The 23,551-nt window shown below is 35.6% G+C and overlaps 1 protein-coding gene across 2 annotated transcripts in view; it reads left to right on the top strand.

Moving 5' to 3' along the window:
- The first annotated feature begins 3,246 nt into the window (after nt 1–3,246).
- LOC111064561 (runt-related transcription factor 1-like) overlaps nt 3,247–23,551 on the top strand; it is a 48,075-nt gene continuing 27,770 nt past the window's right edge. The window contains exons 1-3 of one of the 2 annotated variants that reach the window (XM_039431974.1): nt 3,247–4,727; nt 11,607–11,720; nt 19,593–19,778. In XM_039431974.1, coding sequence (XP_039287908.1) covers nt 4,319–4,727; nt 11,607–11,720; nt 19,593–19,778 — 709 coding nt within the window. In that variant the 5' untranslated portion in view covers nt 3,247–4,318. Of the gene's footprint in view, nt 4,728–11,606; nt 11,721–19,577; nt 19,779–23,551 lie in introns of both variants that reach the window. The other variant, XM_039431967.1, reaches the window with a different exon arrangement.

Consider the following 23,551-nt stretch of genomic DNA (forward strand, 5'->3'; position numbering starts at 1 on the left):
TTTACATTAAAAAAGGGTTTGGCTTAATAGTTTTAAAATTCTAAAAAGAGGAAGAAAGAACCCTAAACTCCATGTGCATCCTCTCAGGTCGGGATCTTAAGCCAGAAGAAAGAGGTTTTCAGAAAAATTTGTCTCTTCCACGAATAATTCTGTAAGCTACTCTCTGATTGGCCTTCAATTTAATAAACTCAATACAATTGGTTGCCTTGGGAATCAGGGCTTCCTCGGCTTTATAATAGAAAAAATTAAATAAAAAAGAGTTTTTATACAAATGTATGAAGTGTTTATCTTAAATTGATTTCATAAATAAATCCTAACATGCGATTTTAATACATTTAGTTTTTATATGAGTTTTGTATACTCTTGATTTATCATGCTTTTTTAGATTATAATAAATATTTATACAGAAATAATGGGTGTTCGTATTTCTACACATCGACTTCCTTTAGTATACAACATAATATCCTTTATGAGTAAATTTTATATAATTCAACCTGTTATATGGGTTGATCGAATAATCAGCTGATTCGTTCAGTATTGATTCTAATAATTATCGATTTATCCAAGATCGACTAATTCAAAATGTAAACAAATAATTCTAACCTCAATGTTCATGCATTTTATTTTTTATAATCTGCCAATAATAAGTAAGCCGCTTTATAATTTTTTGATCTTACCAATGGGTTCTCATAATTATTAAATCACAATTATACATGTTTTCCTATCGTTTTTGATAACGCTATTACTCCTAATCGCTAATGATACTTGATTTAAGTTGATTTATCCTTTGAGTAGGTCTAACCTTCTTTCCAATTTTATAGTTCTATTACATTTCATTGGTTCATTTTAAAATATTTGGTGGTATTAAATTACCACGTGACAACCTTTATATTGATTGTATGAACGTTCATTCATGAACATTATAATGTTCATTATATAAATTATAATGTATATCATATTTTATTATCATGATTGAATGTTTGTTGTATTGCGTGAAGTTCAACCTTATTAACATTAGCATCAAGTTTTTATCTATTAGCATTTCTCATTTCAAATATCGTTTAATGGTCTTAAATCCAAGCTCTGAATTTCCAAAACTATCCTTCCAAGTATAATTGTAGACATTTAATATAATTCAACCTTTTGTGACACCCTCTAATTGGTCTTGCGTGATCAAAAAGTCTGTCATCCGTTATTGAACTGAATAGTAAATCTCTAGTGGATTAATATGTATGTATGTGTTGAACTACAGAAATCCGAATAGGTTCAAGATGAATGTAAAGTGGAGTCTATAAAATAAAAAGGAGAGATGGAAGAAGTTTCAGTGGAGAGTAGTGCAAGACGGCCGAATAAATGGATGATGTAGGATGATAGAGGTAGAAAGAATCGTTTTGAAAAATGAGATGAGGAGGAAACACGCGCATTATGAATTGAAACAACTCAATAAGACAGTCTGACCCGTGTTACAAATTGCCAGCTCACTTGGACACTATTCTTCTCAAGACTCGTCTACAGTATGGATGGTACTATATTCATGGTATAAAAGACTGCCCTGATTATTCTGACCATGAAAGAGAAAGGTATATTATAGATAAGGACGAAAGAAGGCTTGTTAGTTGGAAATTGAGTGAACGGAGTACTTACAGCATAGATGAATTGAAAATACTAAAAGAACTGGGACTAGATAACTAGATTGAATTCAATAATTTTGTACTAGTGGATAGACTGATAAAGTCATAAAGAATTGAATTTGATTATAATTCATGATCTAAATTTGAATATCATTGTATTATATACTTGGATTTCCTTAGTTCCATTCTTCAAAATACTTCAAGAAGGATTTCTAGGATTGATGTCTTATTGAAGCTTCTGAATCTTTCCTAACAAAACAATAATTATTATTGTAAAAGGTCGGGGACTGGAATTTTTTTCTCTGATTGGAAATTCTGGTAACTTGTGGTGAATTGGTAATTCATTTGTGAACTTTCTGTGGATATGTGACAAAGGTGATGAAGACCATAAAAATAGTGCATTGGTTAAATTGTCTGCTCTTGATGAAGGCAAGAACCGAACGAGATTAAATTCGAACTGTTTATCGAATAAAATTTATTCAGATGATTTTTGTGAGTAGATTTATTGGGTGAAGGTAGCCTATATTGTATGAACTCTAGAAAATGAAGTGGTGAGTATGCTAATCATGTATCAAGTAAGAGTACGATTATAGAGTAATGAATCTATTATAATCTGCAAGATATTTAGAATATAATTTAAAATTAAGAATATCAGAGCTCTTCGGTATATTTTTCATTCATTTCAATAGGCTACTTGAAAATCCAATTAAATAGAACTACTGGACCCCTTTTTGACACTTGATAATGGTGTTATTAGCCGTAACTAGTATCGTATCTAAAATAAGAAAAATGAAATGATATTATTAGTTCTATGTTATTACAACTCTACAACATATAAATGTGAGAGGTTACAATGTGGGAAGCATCTTCTTTTCTGCATTGGGAGTCATCATCGACTTCTAAAACTTTGCAGGATATCTTTAACATTTTCTCCACCTCCCACCTCTTTGGTATTCTCAAGTCTTCATCCTCCAAGACTATGAGAGCAAAATTAGGTCTATAGGTCCTTGAGCGCATAGTTCTAGCGAGTGATCAAAAACGAAATTTAATAGTGTCCAATTCATGAAGAGCTTTAATGATGGAATGATGGATTTGATAGAAGAAAACGTGATTAGATAACAATAGCCTTTAGTAGTATGAGATTTTATTTAAGATTTTATTCAACTGGCAAGCTATAAAACATACATTTCATGCGAATTCAATCATGTCAAAGAATAGAAAAAATACATTTTTATACAATGCACAGTTCTTATTAATAAGTTTCGTACATGAGAAGTCGTTCTCCAAAAATTATCAAAGACTTATTGGATTACTTCGGCAGGTGAGAAAACATATCAAAGACGTAGGCAGACGAACAACAAGAAACAAAAGAAGAAAATATGATGATGATAATAATGACAATGATGGAGGTTGTGCGCATGCGCCAGGACAAGTTTGGTAACCAATCAGGAGTGGAGCTCGATGAAGAGAGAAGTCGGTTATTGTTGGAGGGGTGGTTTATGGAAGGAAGGGGGGATTGCCTATGAAATTATGACTGTTCCGCCGCGACCGGTCCCTGATTAGGGGAAGGGGTGGGGGAGAGCACTTGCTGGCAGACCGCAGGAGAGAGGCAGTCAGTCCTTCTCAGTCCTCAGTCGGTATCCAGGAGCATAGCAGTGTGCGTGGCTCACGTGACGTGACGTGACGTGACGTGGTTCGGACATCGGAAAACGTGTTACAGTTCCGAAAACTGTTACTTGCCGAAAACTGGTTTTGGACGAGGGAAACTGTGGTGATTTTGGTTTGGAAAATTGTGTAAACGTGCGAATTTCAGCTGTGTGACTTTTCATTGAAGTGACAGTTCTTCAGCTGCGGAGGCTGTGACATTTGAAAATATTATAAATTAATGGATTTTCTCTGAATTGGAGTTTCCAATGATATTTTCGTGTCTATGGACAAGCGATCATCTTCAACTCATTCAACAGTATAATTGAGATGTTTTTGTAATACATTGAGTTTAAAAAGAGTTTTCACCACTTTTCAATGAAGTAGATCCAAGAGCGGTCTTCAGTGCAGGAATGTTTTCTCTGATGACAATTTGGGATTCACGGGATAATAATTGATAGTTTAGTTTTCATAGGTTTCGACATAAGGGGTCCTGGCTGACAGTAGTAAAACGTGCCACAAATAGGAAAGTGAATGAGGAAATCATTCTTCAACCTGTGAAAATCTTTTTGAAAATTTTGTTTGAACTTCTCTTAAATCCATTTTAAAAACTTTAACGTATTCCAAACTATTAGGGTCGTGAAGAATTCAGTAGCCAGTGTTCGAAAGGTACGTACGTATATTGGAATTGTGAATGTATTCAAGTGGACAGTGAAGAGCTCACAACCATAAGAAACGTAAAGCAACAGATTGGTTTAGATTTGTAACTACTTGAAAGTGTTTTATAGCAAAATAATTTGTAAAGTAGGAAGTAGTTAATTACATAAAAAGTGTAAAAAAATTGATTTGGAAGAGTTGAGAAGCTATTCCAAACGTGTAAAAGCAAAAACCCTGTAAGACTGTTAGTGAAGTTGAAAATCTAAAACCCTCATTTGTTTGAATCATATTAATTCATATTGGACGTGAAGTAGGCCGATGTATCTTGAAGGAAGAGAGCGTGGCATGCTTTAGCGTGAGCGTGCAGTGGCCGGTGGGAGGCCTCAATGCATCTGCCGGGGATCATGACGTCGGATCCGTGCGGCAAGAAGCGTCGCCGCTGCGTGGAGGCGGCGGGCGGGGAGACGGGGGCGGCGCCTGGAGGCGGCAGTGACGAGTTGTGGTGGACGGAGCGAGTTCTGTGCGAGGCCCAAGCGGAACACCCGGGGGAGTTGGTCCGCACCGGAAGTCCGGGCTTCCTGTGTTCGTCGCTGCCTACGCACTGGCGCTCCAACAAGACGCTACCCGTCGCCTTCAAGGTGGTCGCCCTGGGTGACGTCATGGACGGCACGGTCGTCACCATCCGCGCCGGCAACGACGAGAACTTCTGCGCCGAACTTCGCAACTGCACCGCCGTCATGAAGAATCAGGTGGCCAAGTTCAACGACCTGCGATTCGTCGGCAGGAGCGGCAGAGGTGAGACTCAACTCAAATTAATGTCAAAACCAATTCAGTTACGGCTAATGATAGTTTTGGCAGGTGTCACTTGCAAGACTTGAATGCCGCATCGTGAGCTCCATTGAAGATGTTTGCTGTAGCCTTGGTGCAAGGGGCATCCAGCGACATGATTCCGTGTGGCTTCTTGGGAATACGACTGCAAAGTAATACAATACAAAAATAATAGTGAAATTATCTCTGTTTATGATCTGTAAACTCTCCATGATCTTTTCTCTATGATAAAACCGTAGATGGAGAGGGCATAATATTATATTATTGTGAATCCTTTATCTAGTAGTGCCCACCAATCCCACCAAATCATGGATGCACCCCCTCCCCCCTAAAATTAGGCAAGATTCAGCTTCCACCCCCCTCATAAACTGAGAAACCAAAAATAGTCGGTAGTCATTTTAAACACTACTGACCTTTAGTTTGATTTTGAGCTCCCCTCTCAAGACATCAAGAATTTAAATGACGTAGTCTGCGTCCAAACCCCCCCCCTTGGGAATCACTGGTTGATAGAGCTGTTGAACAACTGCAGCTGGTACAGCTGAAGAAGACGAATTTCTCATGCGATCCTGGTATAGAATTTCTATTAAATCCAGTTCAGAAAAAGAGTAGCATCTGATTTTTGTTAACAAAACATTTTTATTAGGATTTCAAGAGAAAATATAAGGAGAAAGAGGCCTGAAGTGTCTATTGTGATTCGTTTGAATCTATATTCTAGAACTAGAAGAGAACTAGAATCACATTGTTACTGCTATTTTAAATGAATTGGAAATCGTAAACATCTCTCATTTTCACATGGCATTCAATATACTGTGTAGTGTGTATCTGTGTATAAAACAAAAAAAAACAAAATCATCAAATTAAATTTAAGAGTAAAGGGCTCAGCTGGAAGAACATATCCAAAAGCTTTCTAATTCTTGATAGAATTGGACATCGATCCACTTTCGTTTTGGTCAATTTCAAATTCTACTCTGATGGGATGAAGATGATGAATTTGACACGTCTCTCCAAGTCGAACGAATTTACCTTTAGAATGTTGTTTAATTTAGGAAGCATCATGTTACATGCAACGATCAATAATATTGTTGGTTGATGATCATGACTTCATCGATTATATTATGTAGTTATTACATTACTTTCATTGATTCAACTACACAAAATGCAACCATACTTATTGCTGCCGCTATATCTGGGGTTATCGTTTCCGCATTCTCCATCTGACAATCATTAATAAATCCAATAAAGTTTGTTAAAAATAGAGAAAATGAAATAATAAATAAATATACATTTATTGGATGTAAATTCATTGCAATTATACAAGCCTTCTATACTTAATAAATTAATTTATTGGTTGTAACTTTATTACAATACAAGCCATCTAGACTACCTATAATACAGGAAAGAAATTTCCACTATGAACACAGATGTAGAATTTCTCCATATTAAGGTGAAACAAAAACGATATTGTCAGTTTCACATAATTTATTTGAGCCAGGAATGACTCTTGTCGTTATATCGATTATATTATGTAGTTATTACATTACTTTCATTGATTCAACTACACAAAATGCAACCATACTTAATTTTTGTAATAATAAAGATATGCGACCAGTAGCCTAGCCAAGAATTATCATTTTTTTCATAATATTTTATTATACTGATGTAAAATTACGAACGAATTTTAAAAATTAATGTTTCAGTCATGAATTTCATGATCGGAAAAATTTTTTAATTTCATATTATATATATTTTTTGTTAGAATTCCTGCTGCTGCTTCATTTTTAGAAAGATTTGATTCAGAAGCTCTAACGAATTTCATCAACACATTCTAGGCTCTCTTTCTGCAACTTGGTGCATATAAATTTGAAAGAAAATGCTTTAATGATTTATTGTCTGAAACTATATATAGCTGTTATAGGGAGTTGTCAATCAATAAAGTAGTCAATCGAACATTTCTACATTCCAATTCTTCAACTCTAAATAACTCATTACTAAAACACATACTGCACACAGAACAAAATTTCAGACTCCAAAGCAAATTGGCAGATTTCTCGTGCCCCAGTACTATTGGTCAACACAGAATAGTTGCAATAATAGAATTTGAACAACTCTATTTAATCACTTGAATCGATCTATTAAATAGATCCAGTTTGTACAAGAATGGCTAAAGTAGTATTGGTTCTAATATGCTGAAATCTGTTACCACATCCAATTATTGTCAATTGAAATGGATTCGCTTGATTTGGATTGAAATGTGCAAATAAATTACAGCGGTAAAGCTGAAACCACAGAATAGTAGATTCAGTTTAGACTAGAAAGCCTAAACTACTTGAACCAAGTCACTATTTTACCTACGCTAAACAGGAGACCACAAACACAAACCCGCTATTGATTCAGGTCTACAACACAACTGTTGCTGTTGCATAGTGCACACAGTAGATGACGTCACTGAAAGAATAGCTGTGTAGTTAATTTGAATTTGAACATCTATTCCTAAAGAGTACAATGATGATTCGTAAGTGATTTTGTATTTAACATTTCAACACTAGTTACATTTGCTGATATTTCTTCAAAAGTAGACTCTCAGTGACATTAACATAGTGTTCCGATCCAAAAAGCAGGCTAAAATTTAAATTTAAAACTAATTTTTCCTCTGAACACTTTAACTCAGAACATTGTATACCCTCATAACACTAGTATCATCACTAGTTCGTTTTTGGAAGGATGACGTTGAGAGAATGTAAGCAGGTAGGATTCAAACTCTGTTATGGAAACCGGGTGAAAGAAGAGATGTCAGAAGACCATTAAAAAGATCAAAATAAAGAAACAATTCAAATTATTTATAATTCAGATAATCATTATAAAATTATCATTAATATAAAAAATACAACAATCTATATAATAATTATCAATTGTGAGTCGAAACTGGCAAATATGCCTAATCCTTGAAGGCAAGAAAACATAAGACAGTATCAACCTCATTTATTGTCTCTGAGTGAATTCTCACGAATTTTTTGCGGAAAATGAATATAGCTTCATGATCCACATCAACAGATAATAATCTTGTCCAGAAAACCATGCAGAAGAATAATTGCTCCATTGTATTTCAATTATCGTTGAATTGATTATACGCCTATAGCCAATATGATAATATTTCATGAGTGCAATATTACAGTTAAAAGTATGTGGTTTGAAGGGAATTTAGGAGTTGCATATAATGCAGAAGGGCTGTATCTGCGTTCACTATGGAATAGTATGGTATGGCGCGTATATGAAAATCTCCATGTCTATAATGTACTGCCACAGTGCCACCTGCTCTCGTGCTATGTATCATAGAACTTTCCCAATATCATAGAGATCCCAATCAACCATGCTTTAGTTCGAATTTCCTTTAATTATTAATTGAATTGTGAATTCAGGCAGTAATAGAGTATTATTATTTCTACAATTAGTTTTAAAGAAGAGAATTCAATAACAATTTTACAAATACAAATTCATTACTATCATCGGCACGATCAAGAATGAACTAATTGGAGATTATTTTGTTGGTCGATAAACGAACATAACAATAAAATGAATTTGCTCACTGTCCGGTCAATTAATGCCGCCGAATGCTGGGCTTGAGGTTATCGATATCAATAGTCAGATTTATCGTTGCCATCACTTTTGCACTGTGAATAATTCAGGTGGCTGTGATGGTCATACCTACCTGGTCATGGGGAGAGAGAGAGTGTGTGTGTGTGTGAGAGAGAGTGTGACAGAGGGGTTGTTGAGCAAATGGTTAGCAGCAACCGGCGACATGCGAATTACATGTCGTAGTAACGGTGAACGGGTGGACGAGGTATGCATGGCGTTATGTTGTTATAACATGAGAGACGTTGCGATTTAATTGCTGCGTCGAATGAAATGCTGCTGCCACCCCCGGCTTGTGCTGCCCCCATGATGTGAGTGACATGTTGGCGGGGGCGGGGGTGAAGGCGACGATCTGGCCGTGACAGCTACACTGGTCCGCGACAACTATTGCCCTATTGCCACCGCTCAATCTCAAACGATTTCCTACCACCGAACCACTCGCTCACCTTCCCAATCAAGCCAGGCAAATGGCTCAATGTTCCGAAAGAAAAATGTTGATCGGCAAGCTGAGAAAGGCGTATCGCTAACTTTGAGACAATAAACAGCAAATTATCTTCAGTCTCTCGTCTACTTATTTTTCCAACCCCAGTCCATCAGATGGGGTTTTCTCGGCATATCAATATTTAATTTGTTACGACTACAAAGATATAGTTATTTAAGTATTGCAGTTTTCCTCTTCTATTAAGTTGATTCAATTCATGTATTTTGTTGTCAAGATTCATGTAACACAATTCACAGAATGAAAATCTTATATTAAATAAAAAACTTTCAATATGAAAAACTTTAATTCTATATCACTGAATAAATTTTGTAGAAAGTTATTATAACACGCAACAAGCAACTAATAACTTATACCCCAACTCATATCATTTATAGTGGGGTGTATATTTTATTCATTAAATTATCTATGCCTATTAAGAAATTGTTCAATGCATAAAACTTCTTTGTTTTATTTGTATTAGTATAGTTATTATTATTAAACGAAAATCCAAATTAAATGCTGCAATTCACCCCGAAGACTTCTGCTACTGCAAATATTGACAACAGGGTAAACAGCTAGATGGAAATTCGATGAGCGCTACTATTCAACAATTATTTGTCAGCCCGGAAACAAATAATTTTTGAATAGTAGCGCTCATTGAATTTCCATCTAGCTAGCTGTTTACCCTGTTGTCAATATTATTGCAGCAGCAGAAATCTTCGGGGTGAATTACAGCATTTAATTTGGATTTTCGTTTAAGAATAATAATTAATTCATTGGCATTTGAATAATTGCAATATCTCAGTGATTTCCATCTGTAGACTGGTTATAGTATAGTATAGTATCGAAATTTGTATAGTGATTGTTTTGATGAATGAACTTTGACTTGAATCAGAATAAATTCATCTCGGTTAGCGCAGAATAAACACATTATACCAAAATTAGTTTATTTAAATCGCTGGCATATTCGTTTGACATCAATACAATCCATTAAGAGCCCCGTTTGGGGATCAAGCATCGGACATCTAATATATTCAACTAGCCTAATTTATATTTCGAATTTCTATTTTCATGAAAAACTATTTCGCTTGGAGGCAAAGTATATATCATTATAACTGAGATCATTTTCACATTTCTTGTAGGACTAGACAATGTTCCAATGTTGCATTAGCATCCTATTATTATTTAAATTGTCCATTATCTTATGGATTCACCTAGAAGTAAAATTCTTAGGATTTGTATCTCTGAGAGTTTTAACCTTGTTAAGACTGATCTTCAAGGAACTAAAAGGATCAAAAGTTCATTATCTCATAGGATTAGGTCCCAGTGATGAGTGGCAGTTAACAATCTGTTACTAAAAGTAATACGTTCACAATGTATTGTTTCTTCCACTTCCTATTCATTCACAAATTAGTTGTAAGTTTGTGAAAAGACACATTTAACGGATGAGCCGAGAACGGTGAACGTTTAACGATCCAACAGTCATAAAACACATTGGAAAAGGAAAGAGTAACAGAAAAGCCGGCAGAATTCTGCGAATCGGATTTCAATTTTTTCAGCTGAAAAAGGGATAGCGAGTTTTCTTTTTGTGCATAGATGATCCATGTGCAAGTATAGGTAGATCTATAGGCCATTGCGATCTTCAAAGACCTCTCACCGCCGAGAACTCTTCCTACAAATGTGACTCCCATCCAACCGTTGTATGATTTACAAGCTCAGTTCAGCGCCTGCTTCCCTCAGTAGGATATATATTACTTTCTAAGCTGAAGTCCATCTTTTATAGGCGAGGCTACCGACAAATAAATTTATGACAAACTCTTCAACTCTGTATCTAGAGTTGCAGACATCGTAGATGGCGCTTTAATGCATTTCATTCAAGAAGCTGTATGAAAATGTTTGAGACCTCTGAAAAATGTAATATCTCAAGAAGTATAGCTTTTTTTAGAATTCATGAATCTATGATTTCAGTTCACAAGATAAGCAAAACAAAAAGAACAAATGGAAATTATATTATATTATATGAGAATATTTCCTATTATAGCTATAATAATGAGAAATATTTCTTCTATGTTTAGTTTTGAAGCATCTAAATTTTAAAATCTACTTTGTGAAAATACTTGAGGACTGAAAATTTAGTGAATTGAAGAACTACAAGACTTGACCTTTTTCGGACTATGTGTTATCTATATTTGGGAGAGGAATAACACAAGGTTACCTTATTCTTCCTCTCTCTATTATTTTGATAATGTATAGCCTACTTATTGTATAAATGGATAGATGAATGAATAAAATAGTAGGCTACTCAATTCTAGAAAATGTACGTGAATCTCCTAATTCTGCACTGTAGAAGCCTATTCAAAGTATCTTGATATGAATATTTTCTTAATCCAATCGTTCGCCAATCGAGTTTCAAACATCAATTATCAATGCTAATTTTGAGAGTGATTCCTAAGGAGATATACGTAAGCTGTAGGCTTGTGCGTGGGTTATCGGAAAAATGTATTCTGAGAAATTAGAGTAACGGAGAGACAATTTAGTTCACTACATTCCCATCAATAAATGTTCCTATAACTTTTACTTGTAATTGTAATAATAGGCCTACTTTCAACTAAGTACTAATACTTTTAACTAGTGTACTGTGCAGTTGTGTGTATCGATAATACATTTCTTCAGAATGTAATGTTAATCATTCCAATAGCTTTTATATCTTTACTAATTTCATATTTTTTCTACAGGGAAGAGCTTCACAATAACGATAACGGTCGCCTCGTGTCCACCTCAAATTGCAACTTACAATAAAGCAATAAAAGTCACCGTCGACGGACCAAGAGAGCCTCGTTCTAAAACAAGTAAGTTCATTACTTTTTTATCAACCTAATATTCAAGCAATATTGATACTCCATTAAGCTATTGACAATGATCATTGATTTAATCATAATTCTATAATATTTTGTTTTCTCCTTTTTGCATTCTTCTTGTCACTTTCAAGTAGACCTTTCGAGGTTGAGTGGTAGAGAGGAATTAAAAGTCCTAACTCCGCCTAAAAAAGATTTTTTCATTTTTCATTTCATCACATTATCTTTCATTTTCTTGTGTCATCGTTGTGTTCTATATTCTTCATCCACCTCTAAGCAAACAATATCATTCCAGATCCAAACCTAATGCGAATTACTCAAGGTTAAGACTTATTGATTCGTAACTTTCGTTCATAAGCCCTCTAATTGGAGAGCTCTTCTAGTGTTTGAAGTGGACTCAAGATTTCTAGCCTTGTAGCCCGTCTTAACAGTCCATCTTGAATGATTCAAGATGCAGTTTCTCTACAAATGGTCATAAGCGTCTTGCTAGTTCTGAGAAACAAGCAGAGAGAATAGTGCGGGTTGAAGGAGAGAGATGAAGTTTGATCGAAAATTTATTTATTTGCAGATGAGAATCCAATGATTGATAAATTATTATCTACTACGTAAATAACGGAAATTGAAAGAAGGTAATACTTAAGCTGAGAACGAATTCTTGAAGCACATCACTATCATTATATTCAATGTAACCCACATCTTTTTCAATTTCAGAATTTTGAATGTTTGAATGATTTCAAAAGTAAAATGTTGGTATCCTTTTGGAAGTGAAACGAAGTTGGATTGAAGATCATTCAGCAAACAATCTTTTAGATTTCATAATTATTCTTATTGAAGTATGTTCATTGCTCAAAGAGAACAAGAAATGAGTATGTAAGGTTAAGAGCTTTGAAATGTGTTGGAAAACCCAGAGCATTGAGGGAGGCGAGAACATTTTTCCAATTGTGTTGTTCGTTTTTTCAGCCAATTCGAGTCAAAATTATCGATAATTCATCGATTGTTGCGTGGAACTCCACTTCATTCCTGAAATCTGCGATGTGAATGTTAGTTTGTGAAAAATCATATTTTGGACTATAGCCTATATTTAATAAATTCTGGACCAGAAGAAGTTTAGGTCGAATGCTTGTTTCCATTTTCTTGAATTTGTGCGTGGCTCAAGTCCAACTCAACATTATACACTGGTGTGCCTTTTGCTACAATCAGACTCCCCGAACTATTGTATTCTACACCCGATACAATAAATAAAGTATTTTTCTCTTCCTCGATGTAAATTGTATATATTGAAAAACAAAAAGGTAACCTGTTCTTTGTCTGAGAAAAAAACGTAAAATTGGAAGAAAGGAAGAAATCCGAATGATAACTAATTATAGAATAGGACTGAATCGTGTAAAGGTCGAGATGAGGGAAGTTGAAGTGGGAGAAAGATAGGGTTGAAGGGATCTTCTCTCTCCATGGCAAAGCAACAGGGATAAGAAGGAAGACCCATTACAGGCAAATGGTGAACGACCAACCAATAAGCAATATTGAGAATTGAGTGCTGAGTGACTAGAGGCCACTTTCAGCAATCGGCCTGAAAGCGGAAGCCAGCAGCAGTGCACAGCCCATCAATTATTCGTCACCCGGCTAATGACGTATTCGGGCCCATAATGTCCGCTGGTAAAGCGCAGTTAAAGGCCGGTGCAGTGCAGTGCAGTGCAGTGTGCATCATGGAAATCGCGTTAAGACGACAAATTGGCAAGCATTAGGCCACCTATGTAGTCCGGCGCCTAATTTTGTTAGCGCTGCGTCGTCGGTCGTCTCCGGTGACGCTTTGGCAAACTTCACTCGCCTTGAGCCTCGACGCGCGTCCCTTTGACTTTGACCGGCGCCGCATCACAGACACAGGCACAGGAACGGCAGCTTAGCGCCTGATCGAATAAGTCGCTCCTTCCTCTTCACTTGGCCAGAGTGCATCGAGGCCTTCTCTCCCAATCATCCTGTCATTGCCTATTCTCATTGCTCTCATTACCCTCAATTCACCATCGATTCTCACCTTGAAAAGACAGGGGAATCGTATTCATGGTGGAGAAGACCTGTTCAACTTATTTGTAAAATTTATTACTTGATGGCAGATTGTTTAGGCTGATTTAAAAATTCTTTGATATGGGAATCGTTTGTAAAACTCATGACAATGAATGAGAACGTTATATATAATATGTTACCATAAATACCAGAAAAAATGCATTAATTATGACTTCCGTGAGATCATTTACTCCTATTTTTGTATGAAAAACAGATTCAAAGTGACTCAATTTTTTAGAAAAGTTACCCATAATTGCATAAAGTTATAAAGTTTGTAAACACAGTATGTTACTTTGTAACTTCTGCGCCGTATGCTGGGGGAACGCGGAATTGAAAATGTCCGTAACTCAAATGTACACAGCATTTCCGATTCCGTAATCCCGCGACAGCTAGTTGATGCTACTGTTGTCCCTAGTCCCTGTTTGCAGGCTGCTGAACATATCACTATCTAAGATCAGATTGACAATTTCTCATCGTTCCGAGTTTTAGAAATGAATGCTCCATTGATTCGAGCTTAAATAACAGACGAAGCTTTCCTAAAACTCGAATGACTTTGTAGAGAACGGTATCTCAGGTACTTTCTTTAAAAATTTTCAATTTATAATAATGTTTTACTGCTAATATTTGAGAAATATTTTTTTCTTCTAATCATGCTTTGTTATTCTATTGTACAAATAAATGAATCCTATAACTATAATTATTGATTTTATTTGTCCCATATTTTTTTGTCCCATAGTTACTGTTTGTCATCATCATTGCTGTCGAATACTGACTATAGTTCTCCAAACGAAAATGGGTCTCTCAAGGCCACTGCAATGTTGCCACTGTTGTCCACCCATCACTCGACCAGTCTATATACATTGACTATATTTCTACACCCTGAAGATAGCTCTTTCCTTCTCATACCTTCCCTCTTCCTCTTTTCCGTCACTACCTGTCACAAATTCTTTTGAGCACGTCAGATTCAAAAGTTCTATTGTGTCATTCTTTGAAGTAAGAACAATATCATCCCCCGTTACCTCCTCCCCACCACCGCTATCTTCTTCAACATCATGAAATGGAGGAAATAATATTGTTATGTATAATGTATAACTCTTTATTGAGTCATGACATCAAGAAATCCAATTTTATAATCATGATTAGATTTTTCTTCATAAATGCAACTATTTATAAACTGAGCTATTACTTCATAAAGGTTACTTGAATACTTTTATAATAATCAATTGGAAGTGGAGTGATGTAATTTTATTTATTTTATTCAATATTCCTGTAGTGTCCACTTCACTCTGCATTTTTCAATTTGCATGAATTTTCATTTGATCAATTCTCATTCAAACACAAGTACAGCTGTTGAAAGTTATATGTATTATATATAATATATCTTTACATTATGTACAATACATTTGTAAAACTGTGAACTATATATTGTCCTCGTCATAGTCAACAGTCCATCGAAGACAAACAATACTCCTCACAAGAACAATACTTCACTCTCACACCCTCTCTCACACACACATTCACTTTCTCTCTTACTAGCCACCCTTAGTACAAAGTGGCAACAGTTTTGGTAGAGACGGGTGGTGGTGTCAAGAAGAAACTTCGACCTTGAGGGACCCATTTTCGTTTGGCCAACTATACTAGTATACAGACGGTATTTCTCAAATCCATTTCTACTAAAGAGTACGCACCGATTGAAACATCTTGGTTAACTTATCATGGAAAAGGCATTACAAAATGATTAATTTAATGAGTAAAGAAATTGCCAGCCATTCAGTATTTGCCGACTATTCTGTCCTAGTTTAGTTGTTAGTAGAATGAATTCCGTGTCATTAGAATACTAAATGATTGAATGAATAAATGAATACTGTTGTTCGTCAATATAAGATCACCTGCCCAAAAAGCACGTGCAGGCGGTGAAGACTACATAAACAATGAATTGAACCATTCTTTTGAATAATTATAACTCTAACAAACAAAATGAACCTGCAATTTTTTCTGCAATAGCAAACACATTGGTTTTAATCCACTTACTGAATGGATAAACAACAAGCTAGGCTTATTCAATTATGACTGTTAGTTTTCAAGCACTAATCTGTATTATTTTACTAAGAGGGAATGAATAGAAGGGGCTTATTAAGTAGTATTCTATTAGTACAACTTGAAATTCAGTAGAATAGTATAGACCTTTTCATTGAATACGAAAAACAGTTGTTGAATTTTAACGACCGAACAACAGGTCACGCGAACTATTTACAAAGCTGTCGAATTAACCAACCAATTGGAAACGGCGTAACGTGAGTTAACTGGAGAATAGATACAATGAGTAATAAGGGCAATTAGAGTGTGAGTTTTGCTGAGGGGCTGCCACTACTCAAACACATGTCCCGCCGCAAGACATCAGCCCATTGTTGGTTGGCACGGGCAGGGTACCGGCTGTATTTTTTTTCAAAATCCACCTCCAGGCTCGTTTTTACTACTTCCCTCAGCTACCTTTTTATAGGGATATCATAGTCTGCTCTGCTTGGTCATTGTTTTTTTCTCAGCTATATTCGGCACGCTTCTTCGGATGAAAAAGAAAATCATGATAATCATCCCACAGTCTCCTGACACCATCTGAAATCTTACACACCAGCTGAAAACTATGAAAAAGTACTTCTTTACAAGGAATAAATGTGTTCATAACAGACGACAATGTTATTTAAATTTTCAGACGGCAAATTTATTTAAGGAGTGAATGTGTTCTAAGGAAAACAATTTGGAGAACATCCAGAATTCCATGAAGCAATAACATGATCAGTTATGATCAACATGATCAACAGACTTTAGTTCCCAACACCAACATTCATACAATCCTAGAATTTAGCTGGACCAACTGCCAAACAAACTCACTGACAACAGAATTTTCAAAACTTCAATCATCTCTGCAGTCTACCTTGATAAAATTTGCGGTTGGCATGAGACTAATTCAAGAAGTTTGCCACCAGAAGGAGAGAACACACCCCTTTGATCATATTATTATTACAGGGCGAGCGCTCCACATGTTCATTAATTGATTGTCAGCGAGTTTCAAAGGAATTCGTTCACTTTCAGGTCTGTAACAAATACAAAACAATGATTATACGGCTGAGTGGGACTGATTTAATATACTTGCAAAGCACGTATATAACATATAGCAACATCGTATCGCTTCCTAATACTAAACTTCTGCCTCCAAATCAAGCTTAGCCTTTTGAGTTATACAGTGAGTCTGGCAGTGAGGCTTCATTACAAACCAGGGTTCATGATATCATTGACTATTATAAATACTACCATCTCCAAAGATTTCTTAGAGTTCAATTCATCCTCAGCATCAAAAATCATACAATTATGATTAGAAAGTTCTATGAATAATTTTTGTTTTTAACAATTCAATCAATATAAATTAATCTTCAGAGTTTGAAATTATTATACCATTTGTATTATAAACTTAAAATAGAAAGAGTTTGAAAAGATGAGTAAGAATATGATATTATAAGGAGCACGTAATAATGGAAATTCTACTTATTGCAGCAATTTGGTTGAATTAATCCGACATTCTCAACAGAAGTGGATGCTCCTTCAGCATCAAGAAGTAGCCTAATTTTTTACTGTGATAATTATTTTCCAAAGTAATAATTCAACTGTAATTTATCATCAAGAACGCCATGAAAAATCGGTTGATAATTTAGTCCTAGTCTACAATTTAATCTATATCCCCATCAAAATGTGCAATAATTTATGATATTATTTATGAATACTTTAGGCTGCTAATTTCATAACGTCTTGGAGCTCCATATCTCCCACTCCTTACTAAAAGAATATTCTATAATAATTATTATTATTCTTCAAGCAGAGACTTCATGTATCTTGAAAAACGTTCTCTAGACTGTAAGCTACTCTTCTGAGAATTTTCAGCATATTTTGATTTACTCACTTCACGTGTATTTATTATTAGAGTGATTTACTGCTCATTCATATCTTATGCTGCTATGAATTGTCCAATGTTTTCAAAATATCAAATCCCAATACCCATCAGTAGCAAATTTATTCTCGAAATGTAGCCTACTGTACATGTCCCAAGTGTGATTTTGGTGGAGGCAACGATCCATAGTGCCTCGAGCATTATTTGTTCTGGTCGATTTGAGGCGATTGCGATCAGTTTGTGACTTCTGCGCTGCGCCGCACTGCGTCGCGCTGCTCTGCTCATTAGGCGGCCTAATCATTTCCTCAGAGGCGCGCGTTCACACGGTCCTGCTTGCTGCTTCCGTTCACACTGGTGATAGTGCACGCTGCGCGACCCGTTTGACCCACTTCCCTTCTCACAACAAATCAAAACGAATCTTTCTTATCATTCATGAGAAAATAATTGTAATCAAATTAATGACGAATCGAAAAAAACGTTTCTCTCTACTGGCGATAAAAATTGAAAGGGTCCTTCTCCTCTCATTCATAATAAAATGATGGTTGAAATTCGGAATAAGAGGAATTAAACTCTTCAAACTATTCATACTGGAATGGAAAGGACAAGTTCTTCTCCTGTTAAACATTTGAAAACAATATTGACTTGTGGAGCTGACCCGGCTGAACTCCTTCCTTCTGAACCAAGAAAAGGCGATATTTTGATAAATGATGTTTTTTGTGTAGTTGAGAAGTTGATATTGTGGTAATTATTCATATTAAATAAAAAGACTAAGGAATTGTCAAAAACCACAGATTTTATTGAAAGTTAGAAAAACCGGTTTCGGTTGTTACACCATTGTCAATGTCTGATAAACTAGTCAAACATTGTCAATCTCTGATAAACTAGTCAAACATTGTCAATCTCTATTTATCAGAGATTGACAATGGTGCAGGCCTAACAACCGAAACTTTCTAACTTTCAATAAAATGTGGTTTTTGACAATTCCTTGTTTCCCAGTTTTTTTATTTGATATTAAAAATTACCACAATATCAACTTCTCAACTACACAAAAAACATCATTTATTAAAATATCGCCTTTTCTTTGTTCAGAACCCACCTAAAGCTGTGGGTTCACCCATTTCTCACATCTGACCTTCCTTTACCCGAGCAAAATCCTGGATTGTATACGGACATGATCCTCAGAAACACAATGGTCTCCCCGCCAGCAAATATCCATTGGAACTTACTTGTCCTCAGAAAAAGAGGGTTGTCTGCTTTGAAATGTTAATGCTCATGTTTGGTGCCTTAATCAATATTATCACATTCATATAGGACTATTATTCACTTTTTATCAAAATACTTACTATTAGATTAGAATAGAATATAAGTTTATTACAGGATACAAAATACAGAGGAATACAATCTACCCATGTTACCCTTCTTTATCAATATAAATCGAGTGAACAGCAGTTCCATGTCATTTTACATAGCTACCCTTTAAAAAGTACTATCACCCAATCGATTGTCAAATCGAGAACACTCTTGGATTGTTATATAATTTAGAATTGGAAGTGGTTTGGGTTTCAGCCTGTGTACCTTTCTAGAAGTTCGAAGTTGTATAATTCTGAATAAGAGAATGAATAGATTGTAAAATCCAATGAACGATCAATTTTTCAATGAGCAAAACCATTAATCTAGTTCATATTTTTTACTCATAATTATTATTCCACTATTTACTAACAACAATCTAAGAAATTTGTCAATAGTTGCTTTTCTCATATTTCACTATTTACTAACAATTTTGTAATTGATTGTCATAATATGAATTGTGTGAAATGCAATAATCAGACCAGTGTTGATTGACTTGTTGACAGCGTCGGATGTTGCAGGGCAGGCACACCAGTTTCGAGCGATCGGGCTCGGCCAGCGACCCTTCCTCGACTCGTCGACGTTCTCGTGTCATCTGCGGGAGCTCGGCACCTATCGGCGCAACAAGGAGCACGCTGCCTCCTCCTCCCCGGAGCCACCCTCCCACGCTCAGTACAAGATGCCAGGACCTTCCACGCCTGTTAACGGTGAGCAGACTATCAAGCTAAATTATTACTTTACCATTCATAAAATTATATTATGTAGATTTTTAAATATAAGGCCTAACTAACGAGTGGAACATTGGGATTTTGCGATTTGATTTTTCGACTACTTGACAGTTTCACAGAAAAATAATAAATGTTGGAATAGATAGACGAATGAAGGGCTATATAGTCCTGGGTGGTGTCCAGGAAAAGATGAATTGCTAACTCCTACAATATTTGAATTCCATCCGGTTTTTAATCGAACTGAATTGAAAATTTCTGGTTTTTGTATTTTTTAAACTCTAATAAGTGAAGTGAAAAAAATAACCAACATTTTGAAACTATTCTTATAGAAAATTGTGAAGTAAAGACTTTGGGCTGAACCTGTTCTTTCTTTTCCAATTACTTGATTTGTATAACATCAAATTAGTATAAGAAATATATAAAAAAATTGGAACAAGTAAACAAATTCACAACAAGTCTTGTTTCTACTTTCAACCTGTAGGGCCTTTCCAAAAGATGTTTAATTGTACATGTTGGAATAAATAGATGAATGAATAATACAGTCAATGAAGGGTTATATTACTGCCCTTGTATTTTGCCACTTTATTTTAAATATTTACAATTTTTGTGCATATCATTCACTTGAGATATTTTGGATATTCAACATGAATATCAATTTCGAAATTTCTATGTATGCCAATCCGCCTTATGGAGGAAACTCCAGCAATTCAGGGGGTCTAGTTCAAGGTAGCCTTAGTGAAAGAAGTATTGTGTTGATACATTGCATCGATTCAAGGCTCAACTCACACTTACGCGACTCAGGTCGAGAAGAGACTAGATTTGTTCCCAAATAATGGTAACACTCAGACCAGTCGATTCTAGTCTCCGCGACGCCATCATTTGAAAACAGATGCTCTCGACTAGAGTCGAGTCTCTTCTCGACCTGAGGGCTGAGTCGCGTTAGTGTGAGTTGAGCATAAGAGTTAACTCGAATTCCAAGCTTTGGACGAATTTCAAACCTTTTTTATGGAGTTACCCAACGATTGTATGTCCCCAATTGTATGTATAACCAAGCAAGCGACAGCTATTTCAATTCATACAGAGGCAAATAATAGTGGAGTACAAATCAATTGAATAGAGAAGTACGCCTACCGTATTGAGTTAGAATATTTGTTGAATTGTATTAGTCATTTCCATCAGTAATAATGGATTATCTTATAGCTGGAAACTTTGGAGATTTTCGATATCGATTATTGATTTAAATAATTATTTGTAAATAAATATGTTTCCAATAATTATTGGTTAAAATAATTATTTTATTGATTCTGAAGCCAATAAGTCAACTGGGCTAGAATTGGTTTTTCAGTTTATCCTACCTATATGGTAGGAGAAACTAAAAACATTCTGATAGAAATATATGAGATAGTAGTGTTATAATGTTACAATGAAATCAACAATGGTCATTCTGCTAAATAACCAAAATTGAGAGTGATTAATGTGGATGCAAATGGAACTGTGCTGCGATGACATCAGTGGTTTTAGTCAGTTGGCCATTAAATTTCTTCCGGCCGAACGTTTGCATTTTGATTCAGCATCAGAGTGCAGAGTGCAGGGAACAAGTGTTATTTCATCTGGCGCGCAAACCGCGTGGGCTAATGAACTGTTGAACATAAAATTTCGCCGATCATTAACTAACCTTTATAGGCGCATATTATCGGCCAGTGATTCGCAATTAGTGGAGCAGTTCCATAGTAGTGGGTGGACGGAGAGGACTTCGGAGTTGGACTATTTGGAGCCAATTACCATTTGTATCGGAACGGTCCCTAATTAACGTTTTACCTTCGTATTGCGATGAGTTGGAGCTGGCCAAATGAATTTGCACACACAAACAACGGCCCAAGTCACTCATCAGACTTCCTCATTGGGCCACTCTCATAATGTGGTGGCTTCCCCATAATCAGTGAGAAAATTGATTCGGTCCAGCTCATAGGTGGCTTCTACAATGCCTCTCCCCAATCATCCATCGATTATTATTGTCCAAACAATACAATATTGATGAGGTATTTGTAACATCTCTTTTGAATACATGGAATTTGTAATGTTGATTTGATGCCTATTAAACGTCTCATTGTACATTTCTTTTCGACTTACTTTTCGCTTAAAATTCACGATTTAGAATCTAATTAATAAACCTCATTAGATTCATTTTCAAAAGAGATGATTCATTCGTTATATATAGTCCGATACATATATGATCCGTACATTCCTTTCTTGTTGACATCCAATCAACTTCAGTTGGGCTTACGTGTTGTTTTTCCTCCTCACATGTTTTATTGAATTCCGAAAAAGATTCATTCAATGCTTACGAATTCATCAGTCGTTAAACATTATTTTGAGAGAATATGAGCATATGAGATGCAAACATGGATGAACTGTAAATATAAATCTGAGTACCCTTTTTAAATTATTTCGTCACGACATGATTCGGCTACTATGCCATTATCAAGTGATTGGAAAATAAAAAATAGCAAATAAAAATAATTTGAAAAGGGTACTCAGATTTATATTTCTATTTTTATTTACAGTTCATCCATGTATGCATATTATATTCTCTCAATATAATGTTTAATGACTGATGAATTCGTAAGCATTGAATTAATTTTTATTTTTATTCAAAAGAAGCCCTAAAGAAAAAAACAATGGATGAACTGTTATGCTTTCTCTATGATATAATACAACAATTAACAAATCGAAATAAATCAACAACAAAGAGGAAATGAATCTATTTCGAAAAGTTACAAGCGAAAACTCTCCACAGCCTAAATTTCATATTTTGAGAACTTTTATTTGGTGTAGAAAGTAATCATCCAGTTATTTCAGAATTAGGTTGCTAAGAAGATGATCAAATATTCAGTTGGTACGGTTAGAGTGCTCATCGAATTTGACAAGGTGATATGATTTGTGTGACTGTGGTGGGGGGGCAGGGTGACGAGGCACAGTCGGAATCAGAAATCGTCGCCGCAGGGGTGCGGGGGTCAGTAGATGCACATTTCCACGTCCAGCAATTCGTACACGAGTTGCAATATGAACGCTTGCATTGCCAAAGAGGGTTGCAATCAGCCGAAATGCTATAGTTGTTAGCAGAGGACAAGGGGAATATAATGGAATAACAAAACCGGGCGTTGTAAGTGACACATTCAATAATTACCGGCTGACTCAAGTGATAAATTAATTAATGACAGTGTCAGGCACAGCTCGCCCGCCCCTCTTAGCCGAGTTTCCATCAGAGTTTAGCAACTCCATCCGCACCTGAATAGACTAGGCGACACATCACCATGCTCGAAGGTTATGCCCAAACAATCTTCCCCCACATCTCTCATCACACACCTATTGCCAAACTCAATACAGCAATCTAATCCAACATTATTATCATCATCAGTATAGAAGAGAAAAAGAAACAAGAGGAACCATCCAATAAACTATTCTAAATTACTTGGTACAAATATTCCTACATGATTTCAATGTTTTTGAATGTTATTTCAACAAAGCTCCAAACATGTGTTTGTCACAAACTAGTCAGTTTATTTTGGTAACTTTATATTATCTGACTGAAAAAACTTCTAAAAATGTCACCAGTTTGTAAACGCCTGGTGCACAACTTTGAATATTTGGACTGTGGTGCGAGGCAACGACTAAACTAGCTCTGGTGAAAGACTGAATAGGAATAATTCGGATTCACTGAATTAAATAGTTTCATTCTACAAATGAGATTT

Source organism: Nilaparvata lugens, chromosome 1 (genome assembly GCF_014356525.2).
Source record: "Nilaparvata lugens isolate BPH chromosome 1, ASM1435652v1, whole genome shotgun sequence".
Taxonomy (NCBI): domain Eukaryota; kingdom Metazoa; phylum Arthropoda; class Insecta; order Hemiptera; family Delphacidae; genus Nilaparvata; species Nilaparvata lugens.